General features: G+C 40.1%; 1 protein-coding gene across 1 annotated transcript in view; it reads left to right on the forward strand.

The window, feature by feature from the left end:
* CHMP5 (charged multivesicular body protein 5) overlaps positions 1-22,427 on the forward strand; it is a 59,790-nt gene extending 37,363 nt beyond the window's left edge. The window contains exons 4-8 of the mRNA XM_030204773.1: positions 2,558-2,651; positions 2,740-2,811; positions 12,445-12,553; positions 16,032-16,144; positions 20,520-22,427. Of these exons, the coding sequence (XP_030060633.1) occupies positions 2,558-2,651; positions 2,740-2,811; positions 12,445-12,553; positions 16,032-16,144; positions 20,520-20,570 (439 nt within the window). The 3' untranslated portion in view covers positions 20,571-22,427. The remainder of the gene's footprint in view (positions 1-2,557; positions 2,652-2,739; positions 2,812-12,444; positions 12,554-16,031; positions 16,145-20,519) is intronic.
* Positions 22,428-22,671: the final 244 nt, after the last annotated feature.

A 22,671-nucleotide genomic window follows, 5' to 3' on the forward strand; every position in this document is an offset into this window, starting at 1 on the left:
TTTTGCTGAGGGGTGTGTGAGTAGGGGTGTTTTGCAGAGGGGTGTGAGAACAGAAGAATGTGAGTGGGGGTGTGCTATTCTGTGGTGTGTGAGTGAGGGTGTGGTACTGAGGTGTGAGTGGGGGTGTGCTATTCTGGGGTGTGTGATTGGGGTTGTTTTGCTGAGGGGTGTGTGAGAACAGTTGTATGTGAGTGGGGTGTTTTACCGAGTGCTGCATTTGAATAGGTGAATGTGAATGGAGGTGTGTGAGAATGACTGACTGTGTGTGAATGGGGTGTTTTGGTGAGGGGTGTGTGAGAAAGATTGACATTGAGTTTAATACTCACTTAAATCAGAAAATGTGGAGACTGGATCCCTACCTAGCACTAACTTCTCTTTTCCAATCAATTTGTTTAGGTTGATTTTCTTGATTAGTTGTTTCTTTCAATCTAGCAAATGCCTGCTGTTTGGCTTTCACTGTTTACCTGTGAAAAACACAACCTTGAGTTTCCTGCCATCTCTGAACCTCCCTTAGGGACGAGGATATTAGAGAATGAGATAGGGACAACTGTATCGCTGCTGTCCGTGTTTCTCCCCACCACTCTCTGAGCCCTCACCCTGTCCAAAGCAGTTTGTCGCTTAGCAACAGCAAGGAAGAACTGTATTGCTCCCCCTCCCCTGAGTGACACCGTGAACCGAATTGTTTCGAACTATACAGTAACCTCAGCAATGGCATGGGGGCCGGAGGAGTTCGGACATGAACAAACGCACGCATATATAGGTATATACAGTGGTGGAAATAAGTATTTGATCCCTTGCTGATTTTGTAAGTTTGCCCACTGACAAAGACATGAGCAGCCCATAATTGAAGGGTAGGTTATTGGTAACAGTGAGAGATAGCACATCACAAATTAAATCCGGAAAATCACATTGTGGAAAGTATATGAATTTATTTGCATTCTGCAGAGGGAAATAAGTATTTAATCCCTCTGGCAAACAAGACCTAATACTTGGTGGCAAAACCCTTGTTGGCAAGCACAGCGGTCAGACGTCTTCTGTAGTTGATGATGAGGTTTGCACACATGTCAGGAGGAATTTTGGTCCACTCCTCTTTGCAGATCATCTCTAAATCATTAAGAGTTCTGGGCTGTCGCTTGGCAACTCGCAGCTTCAGCTCCCTCCATAAGTTTTCAATGGGATTAAGGTCTGGTGACTGGCTAGGCCACTCCATGACCCTAATGTGCTTCTTCCTGAGCCACTCCTTTGTTGCCTTGGCTGTATGTTTTGGGTCATTGTCGTGCTGGAAGACCCAGCCACGACCCATTTTTAAGGCCCTGGCGGAGGGAAGGAGGTTGTCACTCAGAATTGTACGGTACATGGCCCCATCCATTCTCCCATTGATGTGGTGAAGTAGTCCTGTGCCCTTAGCAGAGAAACACCCCCAAAACATAACATTTCCACCTCCATGCTTGACAGTGGGGACGGTGTTCTTTGGGTCATAGGCAGCATTTCTCTTCCTCCAAACACGGCGAGTTGAGTTCATGCCAAAGAGCTCAATTTTTGTCTCATCTGACCACAGCACCTTCTCCCAATCACTCTCGGCATCATCCAGGTGTTCACTGGCAAACTTCAGACGGGCCGTCACATGTGCCTTCCGGAGCAGGGGGACCTTGCGGGCACTGCAGGATTGCAATCCGTTATGTCGTAATGTGTTACCAATGGTTTTCGTGGTGACAGTGGTCCCAGCTGCCTTGAGATCATTGACAAGTTCCCCCCTTGTAGTTGTAGGCTGATTTCTAACCTTCCTCATGATCAAGGATACCCCACGAGGTGAGATTTTGCGTGGAGCCCCAGATCTTTGTCGATTGACAGTCATTTTGTACTTCTTCCATTTTCTTACTATGGCACCAACAGTTGTCTCCTTCTCGCCCAGCGTCTTACTGATGGTTTTGTAGCCCATTCCAGCCTTGTGCAGGTGTATGATCTTGTCCCTGACATCCTTAGACAGCTCCTTGCTCTTGGCCATTTTGTAGAGGTTAGAGTCTGACTGATTCACTGAGTCTGTGGACAGGTGTCTTTCATACAGGTGACCATTGCCGACAGCTGTCTGTCATGCAGGTAACGAGTTGATTTGGAGCATCTACCTAGTCTGTAGGGGCCAGATCTCTTACTGGTTGGTGGGGGATCAAATACTTATTTCCCTCTGCAGAATGCAAATAAATTCATATACTTTCCACAATGTGATTTTCCGGATTTAATTTGTGATGTGCTATCTCTCACTGTTACCAATAACCTACCCTTCAATTATGGGCTGCTCATGTCTTTGTCAGTGGGCAAACTTACAAAATCAGCAAGGGATCAAATACTTATTTCCACCACTGTAGATTGTAACCTAGTCCTCCTGTTTTTTGTCCTCTTGCATTATGTTTCTGCTTTTCTTTTTGCTGTAAACAGTTTTGAAGTTTTGATTTAGCAGTATATTGAAGATGGAATATCTGTGTGGTGTGCAAGAGAATACACACACTCACACACTGTAATTAAAACACAGGCACTGATCTCATTTTGTGTTCTAATGCAGGTATGAACAGCAGCGGGATAATCTTTCACAGCAATCCTTCAACATGGAACAAGCTAATTACACCATTCAGTCGTTGAAAGACACAAAGACAACGGTACATTGCAGATGTAAATTCATCCTACTCACAGTCTTCTGCAAAGACATGAAATGCTAACTTGTGAATGTTTTTTCAATCTTCACAGGTTGACGCAATGAAAGTTGGGGCCAAAGAAATGAAGAAAGCTTATAAGCAAGTTAAAATTGATCAGATTGAGGTATGTTCTTCTGCTTCTTCAAACACCTTCAATAATTGATAATTTACATATCCCTCTTCATATTTTTCTGAAAGTTAGCTACTTTAACTGATATATAATGAGTAAAATCGTGGTGCCTCTGTGACAGATAAATGTGCAGCCTCTTCCTAGTGAACATCCCCTTTCTGTGAGTGACCCTTGAATTTCATTTTGTTTGTGTTATTGAGATAGAAGAAAGACTGTTAGCATCCGTTTGACTTGTATGATTCTTACCTTCTTGAGAGGAAAAGGCAAAGAGGGATCTGCAGCCTGACCAGAAAGAGGTATTGCTAGTATGTCCTGTTATATCATAGGGAAAGAGTAATAGAGATCAAAATTGCACAAGGCAGTATTTCCAATACAAGCATATAAGGAGGCTTCCTCGTAAGTTGCAAGGCCATCTGTTTTGTTTTGGGTTTTTTTTAATGATCTTTTTTTTTGGATTCTCAGATTTTGTTTTTTGTTTTTTGGGGAGTGGGTGTATGTGGTCTCTTTCTCCTCCCCCTCCCCTCTCCAAAAAAGTAATGACTGCATTTTAACACTTAAATTCATACAACCCCAAATGAGGATGGAAACAAAATCGATCCTGTTCCTTTCCCCTCTTTCACTTCTCACCCTCTATTCAAAGTGTTCATAGGCCCCAGTACAGTGCCTTAGTTTCCAGTCTTAACAGGAAGCCCGTTGGGTGAGTGGGTGGTGCCTGTGAACATTCACTGACTGCTGCAGCTGGGCATAGGTTACAGTGCAATCAATTCAGGAGGTAAAGAGAGAGTATGTGCAGCCGTGTTGCTGTGACCTGCATCTGCTAGATGATGGGGTCACAGTCCATAGCTTGAACTGCTGAGCTAGAGAAATAAAAATAAGGAAATGAGAAAGTATCTTAAGGTAGGCTAAGGTTCTCTCTCTTTTTTTTTTTTTAATTATTTTTATTTAAAAAATTTATAACCCACAGTATCTCCAAAATTCTAGGTGGTTTACAATAACATAAACTTAATTGTATCTATAACACTTAGAAAAAGAAACATAAAAACAAACATAATAAAAAAACATTAAAACAAGCATATATTTGACTTGATTTAGGGGCCCTTTTACAGAGTGGCAGTAAGCCCAACGCTGGCTTACCGCTCGCTCTTCCGAGACTACTGCCGGTCTAATACAGCCGCTGGCGGTAGTCCTGCCCTGATCAAAAAAGAAAACCCCCGGAAATGGCATGCGCGGCGATAGCCCAGCTGTAATTGGGCATCGCCGCATACTGCCCAGTTACTGCCAGGTTAGTGTGGGAGCTCTTATCGCCACTTAAATGGGTGGTGGTAAGGGCTCCGTGCCGCATGGCCATGTGGTAAGAATTCTCTTACCGCATGGCCATGTGTGCGGGGGGCTTTTTTACCCGCTGTGGTAAAAAGGGCCCTGGTGTATGGGAAAAACAGCTAGCGTAGGGCCCTTTTTCTCGCATCTTGGTTAAAAGGACTCTGCAGCTCCTCAGTACCTCTCCACTCTCATCTCTCCCTACATTCCTCCCCAGGAACTCCGTTCACTGGGTAAATCTCTCTTATCTGCACCCTTCTCCTCCACTGCTAACTCCGTTCCTTTTATCTTGCTGCACCATATGCCTGGAATAGACTTCCTGAGCCGGTACGTCAAGCTCCATCTCTGGCCGTCTTCAAATCTAAGCTAAAAGCCCACCTTTTTGATGCTGCTTTTAACTCCTAACCCTTATTCACTTGTTTCACTTGTTCAGAACCCTTATTTTATCATCCTCACTTTAATATTCCCTTATCTCTTGTTTGTCCTAATTAGATTGTAAGCTCTGTCGAGCAGGGACTGTCTCTTCATGTTCAAGTGTACAGCGCTGCGTACGTCTAGTAGCGCTTTAGAAATGATAAGTAGTGGTAGTTATCCTTATTGGCTTCTACATATTCCTCCCCTCCCCTCCGAACCTTACAATGCTATTATGGCACTTTCTCATGTCACTTACATATCTGAAAAATGTCTTGTCCCCCTATTTTACCGTATCGGCTATCTTTTCCTCCATTTGCCTCTTCGCTTTCCTTACAGCTTTTCCAGGTATTTTTGACTGTCTTCTTCTTTGTCCTCTTGTAATGTATGAAGGCTAATCTTCTTTCCCTTACCTTTTCAGCTACTACATTTGAGAACCAGAGTAGCCTTCTTTTCCTAACATAAAGGCTTGTTGCCTTTAAAATAGCACCTTTCAGTTTTGCCCTCTGCTGTTCTACTTCCTTTAGCTGTTCCCATCCAACTAACTCTTCCTTGAGAAGTTTCTCCATCTTCGCAAAGTTGGTTTTTCTTTTTCTTTTTTGAAATCTTGGATCTTCAATCTCAAATAAGCCCTCTCCCCCTTTGTCTCAGTATTAAAGTACACCGTTTAATAAAAAACATAACTTCAGAAAAAAGAATTCGCTTCCAGAGGGTTTGGGACCGGTTTTGGGCTACACTGACTCCGGTGGCTCGGAGCCGTATCCTGAACCGGTAAACCCAGGTCCTCCAGATCATTGCTGTTTGTATATTTGAGGGAGGGAGAGGAAGGAAGGAGGGGAGGGAGGGAGGTAGAAGGTAGGGAGGGTCAGGAGGAGTCAGATAGGATGTTGGGGAGGGGATGGCTGAAAATGTATGATGATGATAAACATTACTATTTGTTTGTAATGCATTTGGATTTTGGTTGTCATCAATAAAAAAGATTTCAACATAAAGTATACCGTTTGGTGATCACTAGATGCCAAATGATCTCCCTCTGTAACTTCAGAAACATGTCCCCGTTTGTAAGCACCATGTCAAGAATAGCTCCATCCTTCGTTGGTTTTTTTACCCACTTGTGAAACTATTCTTCCAAGATCCATTTGCTTCTAGATGACCTTGCAGTTGGGACGCCCCAATCGACATCTGGCATATTAAAATCAATTAAGTCTGTACATTTCTTCCAGCTGAGGTGATCTATCTATTACACCAGTGTAAATGTGTTTTCCTTTTCCTCTTAGCAGTTTAACCCACAGTGCTTCTTCCTTACCCTGTATGTCCTGTAGTTATGTCACCTGAATATTATTCTTAGCATATGACACCACTTCTCCACCCTTTTTCCCTTACCTGTCCTTCCTGAATAGATTATAGCTAAGTATAACTATATCACAGTCATGGTCGTGACCATCACTAGTATATCCAAGTTGTCTTCTATCATTGTAGCCTCTGGATCTAGAAATTTGTTTCCCATACTACTGGCATTGGTATACAAGGCTCTCCAGATGTTACTCTTTTTTTTTTTTTCCCTTTTCTATAAGGGTATTTGGTGTCTTACCTTCCTGAGAGTTTTATTAATGACTTTGGGACTTTTCTCACCCATCCCCAACGAATCTAGTTTAAATCTATCTTTAATACTTGAGCCAGTCTGTGGCTGAAGACACTTCGTCCCTTCCTTGTAACCACTCAGCACTTGGAAAATCATCCCATGGTCAAGGAAACCGAAGTGCTCTCGTTGGCAGTATCCATGCAGTCACACATTTAGCTCCAAGATGTGAGCTTCCTTCATTCAGTCTTTACCTTCAACGAGAAGGATTGATGAAAACACCACCTGTGTACTTAGATGCTTCACCTTCTGACCCAGTGCCATGAAATCACTTTTGATATGTTCAGTAAGATACCTAGCAGTATCATTTCTGCCAATATGTATGAGCAGCATAGGATAGTGGTCAGTAGGCTTGATCAGTCTAGGCAATATTTCAGCTACATCTTGAATCTTGGCTCCAGGCAGATAGCACACCTTGCTGGATGACATGTCTGGTTTGGCAGATGGGCGCCTCAGTACCCCTGGGAATCGCCAATCACCACTACCTTTCGCTTCTTATTTGCCACTGATCCGGCAGCTTGGGGAAGTGATTGTTGTTTCCTCCTGTTTCTGAGATGTTTCCAGCTCTTCTGCCTCCAGAGCTGTGAACCGATTTCTTCAGGTCAACAGAAGATGGAGTTAGGGGGGTTGATTTTGCATAATTTAGTGACCTGTGTCCATTTGTCCTCTTCCTGCTCAAGATCTCTCCCTTTGCTGGAGGTCCTCAATGTTTCAACGTGCAAGTCTGGGATGGATTTCTGGTTGTCACAGATGCTTCTTAGTCTTGCCACCTCATCTCTTAGTTCTTGTACTTCTTTTATTAGGGCTTCAATATGCATAAGTACATAAGTAATGCCACATTGGAAAAAGACCAAGGGTCCATCGAGCCCAGCATCCTGCCCATGACAGCGGCCAATCCAGGCCAAGGGCACCTGGCAAGCTTCCCAAACGTACAAACATTCTATACATGTTGTTCCTGGAATTGTGGATTTTTCCCAAGTCTATTTAGTAGTGGTTTATGGACTTGTCCTTTAGGAAACCGTCTAACCCCTTTTTAAACTCTGCCAAGCTAACCGCCTTCACCATGTTCTTCAGCAACGAATTCCAGAGTTTAATTACGCGTTGGGTGAAGAATCACTTGTTTACTCTTTCCAAAAATACTAGGACTAGGGGACACACAATTAAGGTACAAAGTAGTAAATTTAAAACCAATTGGAGAAAATATTTCTTCACTCAGCATGTAATTAAACTCTGGCATTTGTTGCCAGAGAATGTGGTAAAAGCAGTTAACTTAGTGGGGTTTAGAATAGGTTTGGATATCTTCCTAAAAGAAAAGTTCATAAGCCATTATTAAGACAGACTTGAGAAAATTCACTGCTTATTTCTAGGATAGAAAATAATCAAAACTCAAAAAAATGACACAACTCCAACCTAATTTTTTGAAGCATACACAACTGAATGATGGAAGGAGCAAAACCAGCTAAATGTACAATAGATTAGTTGATGAAGGAGTGTCTCATACTGTCACTAAAGCATCATTGCGGCGTGCTGTATCAAAGCATACGCTTGTGTGACGTCACAAAGTGTATGCTTTGATACAGCACGCCGCAATGGTGCTTTAGTGACAGTATGAGACACTCCTTCATCAACTAATCTATTGTACATTTAGCTGGTCTTGCTCCTTCCATCATTCAGTTGTGTATATTTCTAGGATAAGCAGCTTAAAATATGTTGTACTGTTTTGGGATCTTGCCAGGTATTTGTGACATAATGTAAAATACCGAGCGGGTTTTGGGCGTGACTGGAGCAATAATACAGCCAGACAGGAGGTATAAGTGCAACAGAAGTGTTTATTTACAGAACAAATAATCTCGGTCCTGTTGCCTCACAGGGCCAGGGTATAGCAGGGATAGTCCTCTGTGGTTCACCAGCAGCCGTAAGCCAACCTCTAGCGATGGCTTAAACACAGTCTGTGTCTGCGGGGTTACCACATCCCAAACAGTTTTTCTCTTCAAATCCAGGGGTCGGTTTTAACTCCAGCCTGACCTCAGACACTCTAACAGTCAGTTAAGCAACAGAACTCTTGCAGTACTAATGTCCCCATACTTTTATACAGTACAGTTCCTCAGTTTCAACACGCCCACTGGCTTGTCCCAGCTTTACAGCATTCACATGCCTTCATGGCTTACCCCAGCCACACACCATAACTAGTACTCACAGTAATTCTCAGCCCACAGCTCACAATACAGGCAGGCAGGTCACACTCTGAGATCCTGCTTTTTCTCCTCTGGGTCTCTGTATCAGGACCGGATGGCTGAACTGCCACTCCTTGCATGGAAAAGCACTAGGGACACCTACATTGGGTCCCTCACTGCCTCACACCTGGATTAGCCACTGTTGGAAACTGGATACTGGGCTTGATGGACCTTTGGTCTGTCTCAGTATGGCAACACTGATGTTTTTATGTAGTACATTTGTAACTCACTGATTATTATAAAGAGTGGAGGGCAAACGGTGCTTATAAAATGCTTTGCATCCGAGCTCTCGGTATTCAGAAGCTGATTAAGGTTAGTGATAAAAAGCTAAATGCAAAGAGTTGCTTGGTGTTCTGCAGTTGTTTTTCCAGGGAGCCAGTGCTAGAGAGTGGAAAACTGCTGGGAACCAGATTGGTGGGTCACCTAAAAAGTAGTGCCTACTACTGGCTCAGAAGAGGCCACTGTTGCTGGTGATATGCCCAGCTGGCAAAAGGACTGCTGCTGTGGTCTGGGGTTGCTCTCTGCCCCAGAAAAGAGAGGATGAAGGAACATGAGGGAGAAAGAGACTGGAGGTGAGACGGAGGTTTAAAAAACAAGCAAGTAAAGGCAACAAATAATAGTGAAAAAAAAACAATATGAGGAAAATTTTGAAAAAGAAATAAAAAATATAGACACAGGACAAAAAAAAAAGAAGAAAGCAGCAAAGGGCTCCTTTTACAAAGTAGTGCTACTGATTAGCAGCACACTGAATGCGAAGAAGTCCGTTCAATTCCTATGGGCTTCTTTGCATTCAGTGCACGCTGATTGGTAGTGCTACTTTGTAAATGAAGCCCAAAATGTTTTTATGTTTAAATCATGTTTATTAATAACAAAGAAACAAGCAGAACAATAAGTCATCAAAAAGTTTTAAATTTTACCCCCCCCCCCCAACCCCAAAACACCAGTCAAACAGAAATAACTAGGATACAGAGAGCCTGGACTCTTATGACCCACTGTTCTAAGATATCATGTAACAGACTTATGGGGATCTCCCCCACCCCCCCCCCCAAAAAAAAAGGGGGGAGGGGGAAGAACAATATCAAAGAAAAAGAAGTTTGTTGCACCAGGCCCAATATGAAGGAGAGTCTGTCGCTGTTCACACTCCCAAGACTGCCTTTTTATTACCCACAATTCCAGCTTTCTGAATAAATTGACAGCCCCTCCCCCCTTTGCCCTGTAGCATAAAGACATCATAATAATCTAAAAGGAATCCCACTGGGGAAACCAGTTTAGGAGAGTGGAGAACTTGTTCTAAATAAGAGATTGTAACCCTCCAAAGAAATTGTATCTGTGGGCAGGACCAGAAAGCATGATAAAAGGAATGAACATCTGTGTTTACATTTCTGACATATAGTGGATTCCACAATACCAATTTTAAACAGTTGTGCCCGAGTACCGTAAGCCTGATGTATAATACAAAATTGATACTCCTGTAGTCGGCATTTATAGTAATAGTGGGGATTCTCATAATTAATGGAAGAAGCTTCAAGGTACAGGTGAGCGGTGTAGATTGTCACACCACCTTGAAGTTAATTGACAAATCTCGCTGTGGAGAAAGTCGTAACAAAAGCTTGTGCAAGGTGGATATCGAAAGACGATCCTTTCCGGCCGTAGCCAGGAACTCATGAAATTTGAGACTGAAACATAAGAACTGCAGAGCTCAGGGAACAAACTTAATGAGAAAGTTGCTTGTATGCATAAATGTCTTGTATACGATGTAATGCATCATCTCCTAGCTGGTCTAATGGTTTGCCATCTGCTCCCAACACATGACACAAAAGATGGATTCCAAGGATATAGTATCGGAAAACTTTATTATCCTTACCGGGGCTAAAAATCACATTGCTACAGCTAGGAAGATGATCCAAAGTTTCAGGTGAAAGCGCCTAAGATCACGCAAATGATAAAAAAGAATATTATTCTTCACACTCAAGGGAAGCTTACTGACAGGCACCTGAAGTAGATAGAGGAGTTGCCCGGGTTTAAAATAGTTCTACCCTAAAAGTTAAAGGTTTATAGACCTGTCCCTCCAGTGTCCAATCAGCCAAATGACACAGCAAACATGCTTGATTATATTTTTTTGAGATCAGGCAATCCCCAGACCACTGGTTCTCCAAGATCCAGTTAACAATCTAAACGGAAGTTTAAACTTTGGGCCCCCCCCCCACCCCACACACACACACAATCCTACATTTTTTAAAATTATTATTTTCTTTTTTTTTAATAGTTACAGAGAAAACACTTTTAGTCTGGATCCAAAATTTTGCATCATGACTAATTTTGCTGTTTTCCACACTTGACTAATCCCAAAGGTTATGGGCAGAGTTACTGAAGTGCAGAAAAATACACTTATTTTACCACATGAAAATTTACCACAGGTTTACTAACCTGCATCACCTCAGTACTGCAAGTTTTTGAATCCTGTGGTAATTTACTTTTTCATTGCTGCAGCCTCACACATTCAAAGTTGGACCTGCTACATTCTGAAGACCTAGGCTAGTGCAATAAAAGTTCATTGGAATTCTCCCTGCTGAGTAATACGTGAGCAAGAACAAACAATGGGCATTTCCAAATGACTCCTGGCATCAAAATGGCAGTCTCAGCCAGGGGCCACAAGAGATGAGGAAGTTTGTGTTTGAAAGAGTATAGATGGGGTGAAGGGTGCTTTGGTTAATGCATCAGCTCCTTAAAGTTGCTTCTCAGGAGCAATATGCCCTGCACTATTGGCCCGAAGCTTCCGGGGAGGAAAGGTAAAGCTGCCTCTTGAAGTTGTGGTATGTTTCTATAAACAACAAGTTTGCAAAATTTCTTACAAGCTGCATTATTCATTTACATAATAATGAGCTGATTTGCATGCTTTTGCATCTCAGTGTATTACTGTAAAAAATGTGCATTAAAGACAAATCACATTTTTGTTAACATGCATTGTTTGGAACTAAAAAGGTTTCTGAGAAGGGCAGAAAAAAATGAAGAACTGCTAAACAAGTTAGAACTCTTCAGCTTGAAGAAGAGACAGATGAGAGGAGATATGATGGAAGTTTATGAAACCATGAGTGGGATAGAATAGTTAAATAAGGAATGTTTAACCTTTCAAACGTAAAAACGAGAGCATTCCATAAAAGTAATGGCATGCAGATTGAAAGCAGATAGTAGAATTTTTTTTTTCACACAGTGCATAATTAAACTGTGGTGTTTGTTGCTGGAGGATGTGGTCAAGGTGATTGATTATAGCAGGATTCAAATGAGGTTTGGACAAGTTCCTGGAGGATGTCCATAAAAATTTATTAGCAAGGTAGATTTGGAAGAGCCATGGTTTACCTTGGAAATGAACAATGAGAAATAGATCTTTGTGGGATCCGCTGGGTACTTGTGACCCACACTGGCTGCTGTTTGAGACAGGATGCTGGGCTCAGTATATCTTGGTCTGATCCAGTATGTCTTGTTTTCTTATGGTCTTATGCCCTTAAAATACCGTAGTGACTCTTGGCTGTATATTTTTAACTGACACAACAGAGGTTTGTGGTCTTTGTTTTGTCCGAATGTATCATGTTTCTGATTTTTTTTTTTTAAACAAATTGAATATTTGATGTTTTGGTAGGAAGTGGATTGTATAAACAAGTTGTCAGTTAAATGTTATTGAAAGGGACCTTAATCAGAAGACCAGAATGAGTGTTCAGCTTTTGTAATAGAAATAAAACAAACAAACAAAAAAAGATGATATCGGACTAACTTCTTATTTTCTTTTGGTTTGTTTCTATTAATTACCTTTAAAGTGGGTTAACATAGCTACCATACTATTTTACCCAGCTTTGCTAAGGAAGTATTTATCATTTTTGTGGCTGAGGAGGGAGTAACTAAAGCTAATGAGGACAGGACCACAGTGCAGAATCAGACGAAATTTGGGACTGGGAAGCGACATTACTGATATCTTCTAATGTGGAATATCTGATTGCATGTGAAATTTACTTTTTGTTTTATCTGTTGTAGGATTTGCAAGATCAGCTAGAGGACATGATGGAGGATGCAAATGAAATCCAGGAAGCACTGAGCCGCAGTTATGGAACACCGGAGATAGATGAAGATGATTTAGAAGCAGGTTAGCAGTCATACAATGAGATTATCTATCATCACATCTACACTTGACTAGCTATTCCCCCTCCTTTTTGTTGGTTTTTGCTTTGCTACTTTACTACCTCTATTTTTTTTTTGTCCCTTCCTCAGACACCATTCATTACTTGCCAGTGAAAATAAAAAAGGTGTCGTGCTGGGCAGACCCAAGGTCCGCTGAACCCAGCATCCTCTCTCCGGCTGTGGTCAGTGTGGGTCACAAGTACCCAGTAGGAACCCAAAGAGTAGATACTTCCTTATTGCTCACTAGCAAGGATAAGCAATGGCTTTCTCAATTCTATCAGGCTAATAATGTTTTATAGTCTGCTGCCTTCCAGGACCTTGTCTAAAGCCCTTTTAAGCCCAGTTATGCTAGATGCCTCGTTCACATCCTCCAGCAACACATAACACAGCTTGATTGTATTTTGAGCGAAAAATTAATTTATTTTAAAACTGCTGCCTGTTAATTTTAATTTAGGGAGTGTACCCTAGCCTTGTTACTATTTGAAGGGAAAGACGGCTATTCAACACCACTCATGATTTTTAGATATCTGTCATGTCCTGTCTCATTCAGTTGTGAGATCGTCTGTTTTTTGCTTTAAGACAAATGCATACTATAACCCTAAAGGCTTTAAGACCTGGTCTTTGGTCTGCTTCTCTACCACCGTGCCTTCTACAATGCATTACATTTTGGTATTAAGACATCATACAGTCTTCAGCTCCTCCAAAACACTGCTGCCAAACCAATCTTTAGATCGTTTCAACATTACTCGTTCGCTGTGAGGAAAGTTCATGTTATTCCCATTGCGGTTTGTTATACTGCTTTGGAAGCTTCAAATACTGAAGAGGCAGTGGAGCTAGCTGACCATGTGGCACTGTGAAATTTGAGTGCTCTCTATCTCCCCCTGCTGGTTGATGGACACAACCCATACATAATGGCTTCATCTGCTATGACTAAAGGAAAGAAAATTACCAAGGTAAGAATCTAATTTTCCCATAGTTTATTGACTTGATATACCGCTCTTTCGTGAGAGTGCAAGGAACTGCAATTAGTAATGGGAAAGAAGGGGTAGAAACTAAGGGTGTATTGGAACACACATTCAATAATTGCCATATGCCGTCTGAAATAAAAACATCTAAAGCTGCCTTGAATTTAGGATTTGATGATTCCGTGTGAAGAGCCGGGGGTAGGCAGTTCAAAAGAAGAGGAAATGTGCTTGTGTGTTCAAGTATCAATTTCTCCAACATACGTTTCTACTCTGATCGCCCTTTTTGAACAGCTGTCTATATGTGATCTTGTACTGTAGCTGTTTACCCCGGACTAGTTCTGCTGGGACGCTTGAAGCAGCATTCCTTGGATAACTCTGCTCCTTCTCTTCCTGCAATCATTTCCAATCTGGGGAAGCAGCCTGAATCGTTGCAAGGCAACGAGCCGAATGCAGATGGAAGCTCTCAGCTGGAAGGAGAGATGCCAGTGAGATCTATGGCAGCTGGAGAGAAGGCTTCTGAGGAGACTTCTGGAACGTCAATGGCAGGATTGTTGTAACAGGCCCAGGTTTCAGGGCAGGGGCAGAAGAGCCTTTGATGATTTCTTCTTGGTTAAACCAGATATGATAACTTAGGATCCCTTTGGGATGCAATTGTGCTGATGCATAATTCAATTACAACTTTAACTGTGATATTCTGGAAAATCAAGAAATTACCAAATCAACAACGGAAACATTAAAAGTGTACAAGATAGACTGGACAAATTAGAGCAACAGAGAATACAATCTGTGGTTAAGGATAAAATGATGATTGCTAGAAAACGTGAGATTTTGGAAAACTCATATCGGTTTAAAACTTTCCGAAGCACTCTATTTTGCCACCTGGGGAAATATTTAAAACATATATAGAAGAGATATTGCAGGTAGTCTGGACCTAAAAGTTTTCCTAGAACGTTCGGAATCTGAAGTAGTCAGTTTGAGCTACTCTTATGGCTACGTTTATTTTTCCACAAGAGCGTGACCATATTTTAAGACTTTTCTTCAAGTATAAAAATGTGAAATATATTGTTTCAAGGGATATTGCCTTTGGTTCTCCTCTGTTAGTGGATTATGTAGCACAAGTTATTGCCTTGATATAGTATTTCTTTTCCTGTGGTGTGCTTTTCCTTCAAGTTGTTTTGCTTGTATAATATAATTTCAAATTTAAAAAAAATTATACTGTTCCTAGATGTGATAGAGTGCCTGCATCCACTTTTCAAAATTAGAGCCTAGGTTGAGATGTTGCAAAACTTCAACTAGAAAACTCCATTCCACCCTATCAAAGGCCTTCTCCATGTCTACTGCCAAATATTCCACTTCCTCTTTCTATTTGTATGGATATGAATTCAATTAATAGTTCTTCATATATTAACCCCTTTCTTCCTTCCTTTAGTAACTCCATTTGATCAGGATGGACAAATTTATGCATGGAACACTCCAATCTGTTGGATAAGTCTTTTGGCAAACATCTCATCACAGTTGAGAAGTGTAGCTATTCACTGGCTTCCCTTCCTTATATATTGCCTTTCTCTAGGAAACATACCTGATTGACACAGAATACCAAAAATTAGAACAAAATCAGTGAGGGACTGTATCCATCTTTGGCAATTCTTTGATTTTTGGTGTAATACTTGTGAATAAAAAATATTGTTCGTGGAATATCAGACTAGAAGGATGGTAATGGTAAGGTAGTCTGAGTAACAGGTAGAGTGTATCAAAGGGAACTTTCCATCATATGTTTGTATAACCCAAATAAAACTAAGTGGGACTTGATTCAGTAGCCAAAGGGGTTGTGGTGATAGGAGGGGACATGAATTGTGCCAAGGAAGGACTGGACAGAATGGGAGGATGCCCTCAACAATTGCAGAGAGAAAGTAAGGAAATAGATAAGCAGTGCAAGAATTTGGATTAGTGGATATATAGAGGGAACAGAATAGTGAGGTAAGAGACTACCCTTTTCACTCTAACCAAAAATAAATCTATTTTGGAATGTATAATTTTTTGCAAACAGTCTTTGGCCCTCTGCTTTGCTGAGATAGATGTGTACCCCACTGTAACAGATCCTCACACTGATATCTACTAGAGTAGAACTGGAGCAATACGGAATCACCCCAGGACAAGTAGATGGAGATTAAAATGTCAGCCTCTTGAAGGTTTAGGGGATAATTAGCTGATTCCAAGAACATATAACTTTGAGGTTACTTATCATGACTGATATAACATGTTAACTGAAAAAAAAAAAAGGAAAAAGCCGAGTAGAATGTCCATTGTCACAAATGACAACTGCTAGAGGTGGGAGCCCATGCTCTAGACAGTCATATCTCTCGCATCAAATTCTATGCCGCTCACATTCCATTTCTGCTTCTGAAAGAGTTCTATGCTGAAAATGTTAAGAAATAAGTGTGTCTTCTTATCTTTGTATGTTTTTCATTTCGTCTTTAGAGCTTGATGCACTGGGTGATGAGCTATTAAATGATGAAGATAGTTCATACCTAGATGAAGCTGCCTCTGCACCAGCAATACCTGAAGGGGTTCCAAGTGATGCAAAAAACAAGGTAAAATCATATATTTCTATTAAAGTTTTCTAGTGAATTTATATATATGTCTAAATACAAGGCAAGTCTCGCCTGACTGAAATTTGACATGCTTGTCATGGTGGAGGGGGGAGGGGGGAGGGAATTTACATCAAAGAAGTAGTGTTTTCAATCACATTTTTATTTCTACATGGTTGAACAGGATGTGTCTACTTGCTGTGCTGAGTTTGAAAGAGACAGAAGACTATGCTGAACACTCGCTGATTCTAGCATAGGGAGCAGCCTTCTTGATACAACTATGATGCTGTGCACTAGGTTCTCATACATACTTAAGTTTTCTTGCCAGCACTGTCCCAGGATTTACTGGTTGTGGAAACCACCACAAAATCCATCCCTGACCAAGGACTTTGAGACCATGCAGAATTGCTGTGGGCAGAGCCCAGGGCAGGTAGAGTGCCTTGTATGCAGCACTCTTCTCCCCCCCCCCCCCCCCCCCCCCCCTTCCTAGGCTGATTCAAATTCAGGAAGAGGAGCCCAGTAGCAGCACATGGGACCACAGTCTTCTCTGCTGGCCAGACTCAGACTTCTCTGAACCATGCATATGCACCTTGTCTCAAGTTTCATTACATCCCATTGCGCTTATATACCGCTTTATGCCAAATTGTTCTAAGTGGTTTACAATAATAAAATAAAACTAAGGGAAACCCTTGGGAACTTACATAGAAACATAACAATATTCACTATAGTGGAACAATATACCCCACAAAATTCCCTTTCTTAAAAGATTCTCATTACATCAGGTAAAATCGAGATAATTCAGAAAACCTTTTAAAAAGCTGGGTTTTCAAATGTTTCCCAAACAAAATATAATTAGACAAATATATAAAACAAGAGGATACAAATTTCCAACTCTTCATTACTTGTACATCAAGTGATTTTTTTTTTTCATGAATAGTAAATTTTTTAATATCCTAATTTTTTATTATTTATGACATATCTCACATCCCGAAAACAAACTCAATTTCAATGTAGCTTACAGCTTAGATGGAGTAAATTCAAAATGAGTAAATATTCTGGACAGTCCCCAGTTCAAATTTTAAATACTGCACAACAGAATTTAAATTGGATTCTAGCTTCTAGCAGTAGCTAATGTAACTTAGATAGTAAGTTGAAATTCTATCAAACTTACCTAAAGAAAAGATTAGTCTTACTGTGGTGGTCTGAATTGTTTGTAATTTTTGAACTGTTTGTTTTTGAAGCACCTAAATAAATCAAATTGCAATAATCCAATTTGGAGAGTAGTAGTGGTCAACTGTCTGAATTGATCAATTTCAAAAGATTTTTCTAATTCATCTTAATTTCCTCATCAATAAAAATGAATTTTAGCCACAACATTAACATAATAGAAAGTCTGGTCTAAATAAACTTCCAGAATTTTAATCATAGAGCAAAGAGAATAATTGATTTGATCAATGGAGGTATGTTAAGAACAAATTTATTTAGAAATAATATAACTTTGTTTTTTTCCATATTAAGTTTGTTTATATCTATTCATCCAAAGACTTACCATGTACCTTAGATGACACCTGTCCTAAGGAAGAGGTAACCGGAATATTGACTGAAATATCATCTGCATAGCTATAAATTGAAAAACCAGCTCTAGTGAGATCAGCCCCCAAATTATGAAGATAAACATTAAGTAGTACTGGGGACAGTGGAGAACCCTGCAGAACTCCACAGGGATTACTCTTGTCTGTCTTTGTTTTTCTCTTACTGTATAAGACCTTGTAGTCAGGAATTCAGTAAACCATGTCAAGACATTACGAACAATTCTAATTGTATTAAGTTCAGCAAGCAATAGATTGTGGTCCACTAAATCAAATGCTGATAATAAATCGAATTGTAGTAGGAGTGCTTTATAGTTCTTATTCAAAAAAGATTTTATATTATCAGCAATAGATATAATTACAGTCTCCGCACTGTGACTGGATCTAAATCCTAAATGAGAAAAATGTAGAATGTTATGTTTGTTTCATCAAATAATCATTAAGCTGAGAACAAACCAAGCCCTGTATAATTTTTTTGTAAACAATGGATTTGAAGCTACAGGTCTATATATAGTTGGAAACTAAACTGGAAGATTGTTTCGGGTCCTTGATGATAGGAATAATTATTACTACTTACTTCTATAACGCTACTAAATGTCTGCAGCGCTGTACACTTGAACATGAAGAGATAGTTCCTGCTCGACAGTGCTTACAATCTAATCAGGACAGGCAAATAGGACAAATAAGGGAATTACTAAGGTGGGACTGATAAAACAAGTGAATAGGGGTTAAGAGTTAAAAATTATATAAAACTAGTAAAAAAAAGGCCCGTTTCTGTTTGAAAGGAAACAGGCGCTAGCAAGGTTTTCCTCTGAGTGTGTATGTTTGAAAGTGTATGTGAGAGTGACTGAGTGAGAGAGGCTTCTGTTCCTGCTGCTATGCATTCCCCGTGTTGTGCTGATTCGCTGCTCCCTGTATCGTGGCTCCGCCCCTCTCCCTTCTACTGGCCAATCTGGTGTGGGTTGTGTGACATCACTATTATCTACTCCAACATGATCCACGGTTCCAGGCAGCCTCAGAATGTTGGAGTGAGAATTATTATATAGGATTATTATATCTCTTAACCTTACGTCAAATAGCCCCAACTCAAGTAGACACTGAATCCATTCAAACAAAAACATTTTTTTATGAGGCAGACATTAGATAAGGTGGACAAGAATCCAAATAGGTTCTAGGATAGTTATAAAACAGAGAGCAAAATAAGTCCCAGTCAGCGGGTAAAATATTTGACCAAGATTTAACAGGAATAGCATCCTGAATTAACATTGACTCGGAGGAATCATAAACACAGTTCCCAAATGAAGACCTAATATTATTTTAGAGTGGAAAAATGTAGCTAGCTGAGTTGCTGTTGGAATATTTTCTGTATTTGAGAAAATGTATTTATATCAGTTTATCTAGAGACCAGTTGAAAAAAGGAATTTAGCATAAGGTTCTGTTATATCTATCTTTTTTTGAATACCATGCTTTCCTCTTGGTATCTAAGGCAATCTTAATAGTTATTTTGAGCTTGTTTCCAATTCTTCTTTATAGTCGAATCTCAAAGCAGCAGTCTGGTCTCAGGCAGTAGTGGAGGAGGATGCAACTGAGGTGGTGCTGCTGTTCTCCTCCCCAGTTCTGACTTGAGGATCAGAAAGGAGGAGGTGACATGAATAGATGAGACAGGGTGAGGCATGTGTCTAGAGAAGCCAGGGATGGGCTGTGTATGAATGGAGGAGGCTGTGTGTGTATATGTACAGGTACTTGGGAAGGGAACAGGAAGGAAAATAAAAGTACTGGTGATGGGGAAAGGAGTGGAAAGAGGATTGTGTAGGAAGGGGACTAGAAAAGGGTGGAATGGACACATTTCTCACTAGTTCTCTTCTCCCAAAAGGTGCATTCTACTGTTCTCCTATCACCAACTTTCCTCTTTTGTCTTCCCATCCCTGATCTCCTCTCCTTCTCTCCATATCCCAGAGATTTCCTCCTCTCCTTCTCCTACAAAAATTCCTGAAATTCCCCCACCATAACTTTCAAAAGAACATTTCAAAGGTAAAACAAGATTAGAAAATGATTATTATGCAAATTAATTTTAATCCACCACAGAACTGCTACTTCTTGCTGAAGAACTGTCCCCACAATTTCTGCAGGAAACTGTGATGTACTTTTTTTTTTTGTTCTTGTGAGAATTTCTAAAGCTGGGATAGCAATTCTTATCTTCCACTATGTTTCACATTGAGCTATAGCCATAGCCCCCAAACACTATGCAAGGCATAGAGAACAACAATTAAGGTTTTTTTAAAAGAAACCTCTGTTGTGTTAGTGTGCATTTCTTGTAGCAATCAATATATACAAGTAAATGATGGAGTAGCCCAGTGGTTAGAGCAGCAGGCCGAGAACATGGAAAACCAGGATTAAAATCCCACTGATGTGCTTTGTGAGTTTGTACTAGTCATGTACCCCCTCCATTCCTTTGTATACTACTCAAATTGTATAAGTTCTCTGGGAACAGTGAAATGCCTACTTGAATGTAATTTGCCTTATGCTACCAGTGCAAAGGCATGAGCTGAAGCCAACTGAATGAAGGAAGCGATGGAGATGCCAGTAGACAGCAAGGATTGGCTCAGCCAAAAGTGCTTTCAGGATTCCTTTTTTTACCAGTGCTAACATTTAAGCACAAAGCTCAGACTATTGGTAATGAAGCTTATTCTAGAATGTTTAAATCCATTATAGATGTACTTTTATTTTTCAGCTGTGTTGTTTCTTTGAAAATATTGACATTTTTTGTTCTCGGCTTTTATCTGTTTCAGGATGGCATATTAGTGGATGAATTTGGGCTACCACAGATTCCTGCTACATAAGCTTTCTTATTTTTCTACCTGTTTGGAATGGTGAATCAAAACTTTGGAAACTGAATTAATACAATACACTTGGATTTAGATAACCGGAAGAAGTATTTGCCTCTTTGGTGTCACTTTAATCACTACATCCTGCAGTACTGGTGGTTTTTCCTTTGTTGCAGAAAAGCTTCATTAATCTACTAATTTCTTTTCAAGCATGGTTGAAGCTGTTGAGTTGGAATTCCCATAATAAATGCATTCTATATGCTAGATTTTTCTTATTACCATACGACTTGGGATATGTAAAATTTGAAAAACTGTAGTGGCATTGCTCTTTCTCTTTACATGCGCTTGTAGCATATACATTTTTCAGCAAATAAACTGTCTATGTGGAAGTTATCTTCTATACAACATGACCTTTAATACTCATTTGACAAAAGATCTGATAATTTTTTTAAGTGTCATTTGTAAGACAGGCACTTGCACTCAAGCACTGAGAACATTGTAACTAGTAGCAGGTTATTTATTTCATGTGATCCTTTGAAAGTCTGTACATTGTCTGTTTTGTGGTGCTGGAAGCAGGGATGTGATGCTTGTATCTTTTATATCAGTGATGGTAAACTTTCATTACTGACTCAAACAAGTCTGATTTCAGGATTTCCACAGTGAGTTTTCATGAGAGATATCTGATCTAAGAACCAGGTTAATTTTGAATTACTGATATTTGGCAGTCCTAAAAACCAAACCTGTTGTATTCAGGGACTAGTAGTGTTCATATCCATTTTCTGTCATCTATCATCCTACAATAGTCATCATCTTTCTTTACTCAGACCATCATTCCTGTCCACTGTTTAATGTAAAAAGGTAGTCATTCATCTTATCCGTTACATTAGGGCTAGTTAAGCATGTGAAGTGCAGTTATGTTACTGGGCATCCATAGGATGTACCTTTTATGTGCATAAATGTATAGAAAAAGGCATTTACATATAAGCACCTTAAGCACTATTCTGTAAGGGCATGTGTAAGTGCTATTGCACATAATTGCAAAGGGGGAGGGATGGAGCATGGGTTGGGGCATGGGCAGTGCTCCTACTTCATGCATTTATAATACGCGCACTCTTGCTGCACTCAGGTACCCACAGTTATGCCAGGTCTATGGCTCCTCTCGCATGTTATCGGGGTGCCTAACTGGAGTTACCATGTTAATAGAATCGCCCTCGTAGACTGGAATTTTCTTGTACAACTATTGTGGTACCTCAACATTCAGGTACTGAAGCATTAAAACCTGCCTTTGCCTGCAGCTTACCAAGATCAACAGTTCTACTTACTTTCAGTACCTCAATGAAATAGCCCCCTTTTCATATATTATCTATCCTGAGGAGCAAGTAATTTGCAAATGGGATACTGTAATATTTCCAAGTCAAAAGTGCAAGAGGTGATCCGAGAATACATGGCTACCCACCTACTGAAAGTCAGGTATTATCATACGCCTTGTGAAATAATGGCATTGTCGACCCTTAGGGGTTATTTACGAAGTGCACACTAATGCTGTTTAACTTGCATTATTTCCCACAGGGCCTGCTGCATAAAGTAATAGCTGTGCCACGTAGATAACATGCACTCTAACATCTTTAGTAAATGAATGCCTCAGTGGGATATTGTATTATTTATATGTGGAGAGGCAGCATTTGTATTTGGAACAATTTTCAGGTCCTTAACATGTTTGATTCAATTAAAAAAAAATAAAGGTGATATGCCTTGTATGTTTTTTTCTTAAACTGCTGTACAATTACTCATCCAAATTGTCATGTATATTATTTCCACTTTTAACAAAATGTTTCTCTTATTGCATAATAAAGGTCTGTAAAATTAAATGAGGCCAAATGTATTGGTTGACGCTTTTATTTATGTTTTGTGTATGGCATATTCCTTCAAAGAAATTTGTTCTGATTATTATTTGCTACAACAGCTTATTCTGCTTGTGATTATTCAGTCTTTTCTTTGCTTTACTGACTATATCATGTCTTTGATAATTAATCCCCAGCATTGTATGTCAAGATGCTTCAATTAATGAATTCAATCCAAAACCCACCAAAGGGAACTTGCCAAAACAACTTCAAAG

This window comes from Microcaecilia unicolor, chromosome 1, assembly GCF_901765095.1.
Source record: "Microcaecilia unicolor chromosome 1, aMicUni1.1, whole genome shotgun sequence".
Classification (NCBI taxonomy): Eukaryota; Metazoa; Chordata; class Amphibia; order Gymnophiona; family Siphonopidae; genus Microcaecilia; species Microcaecilia unicolor.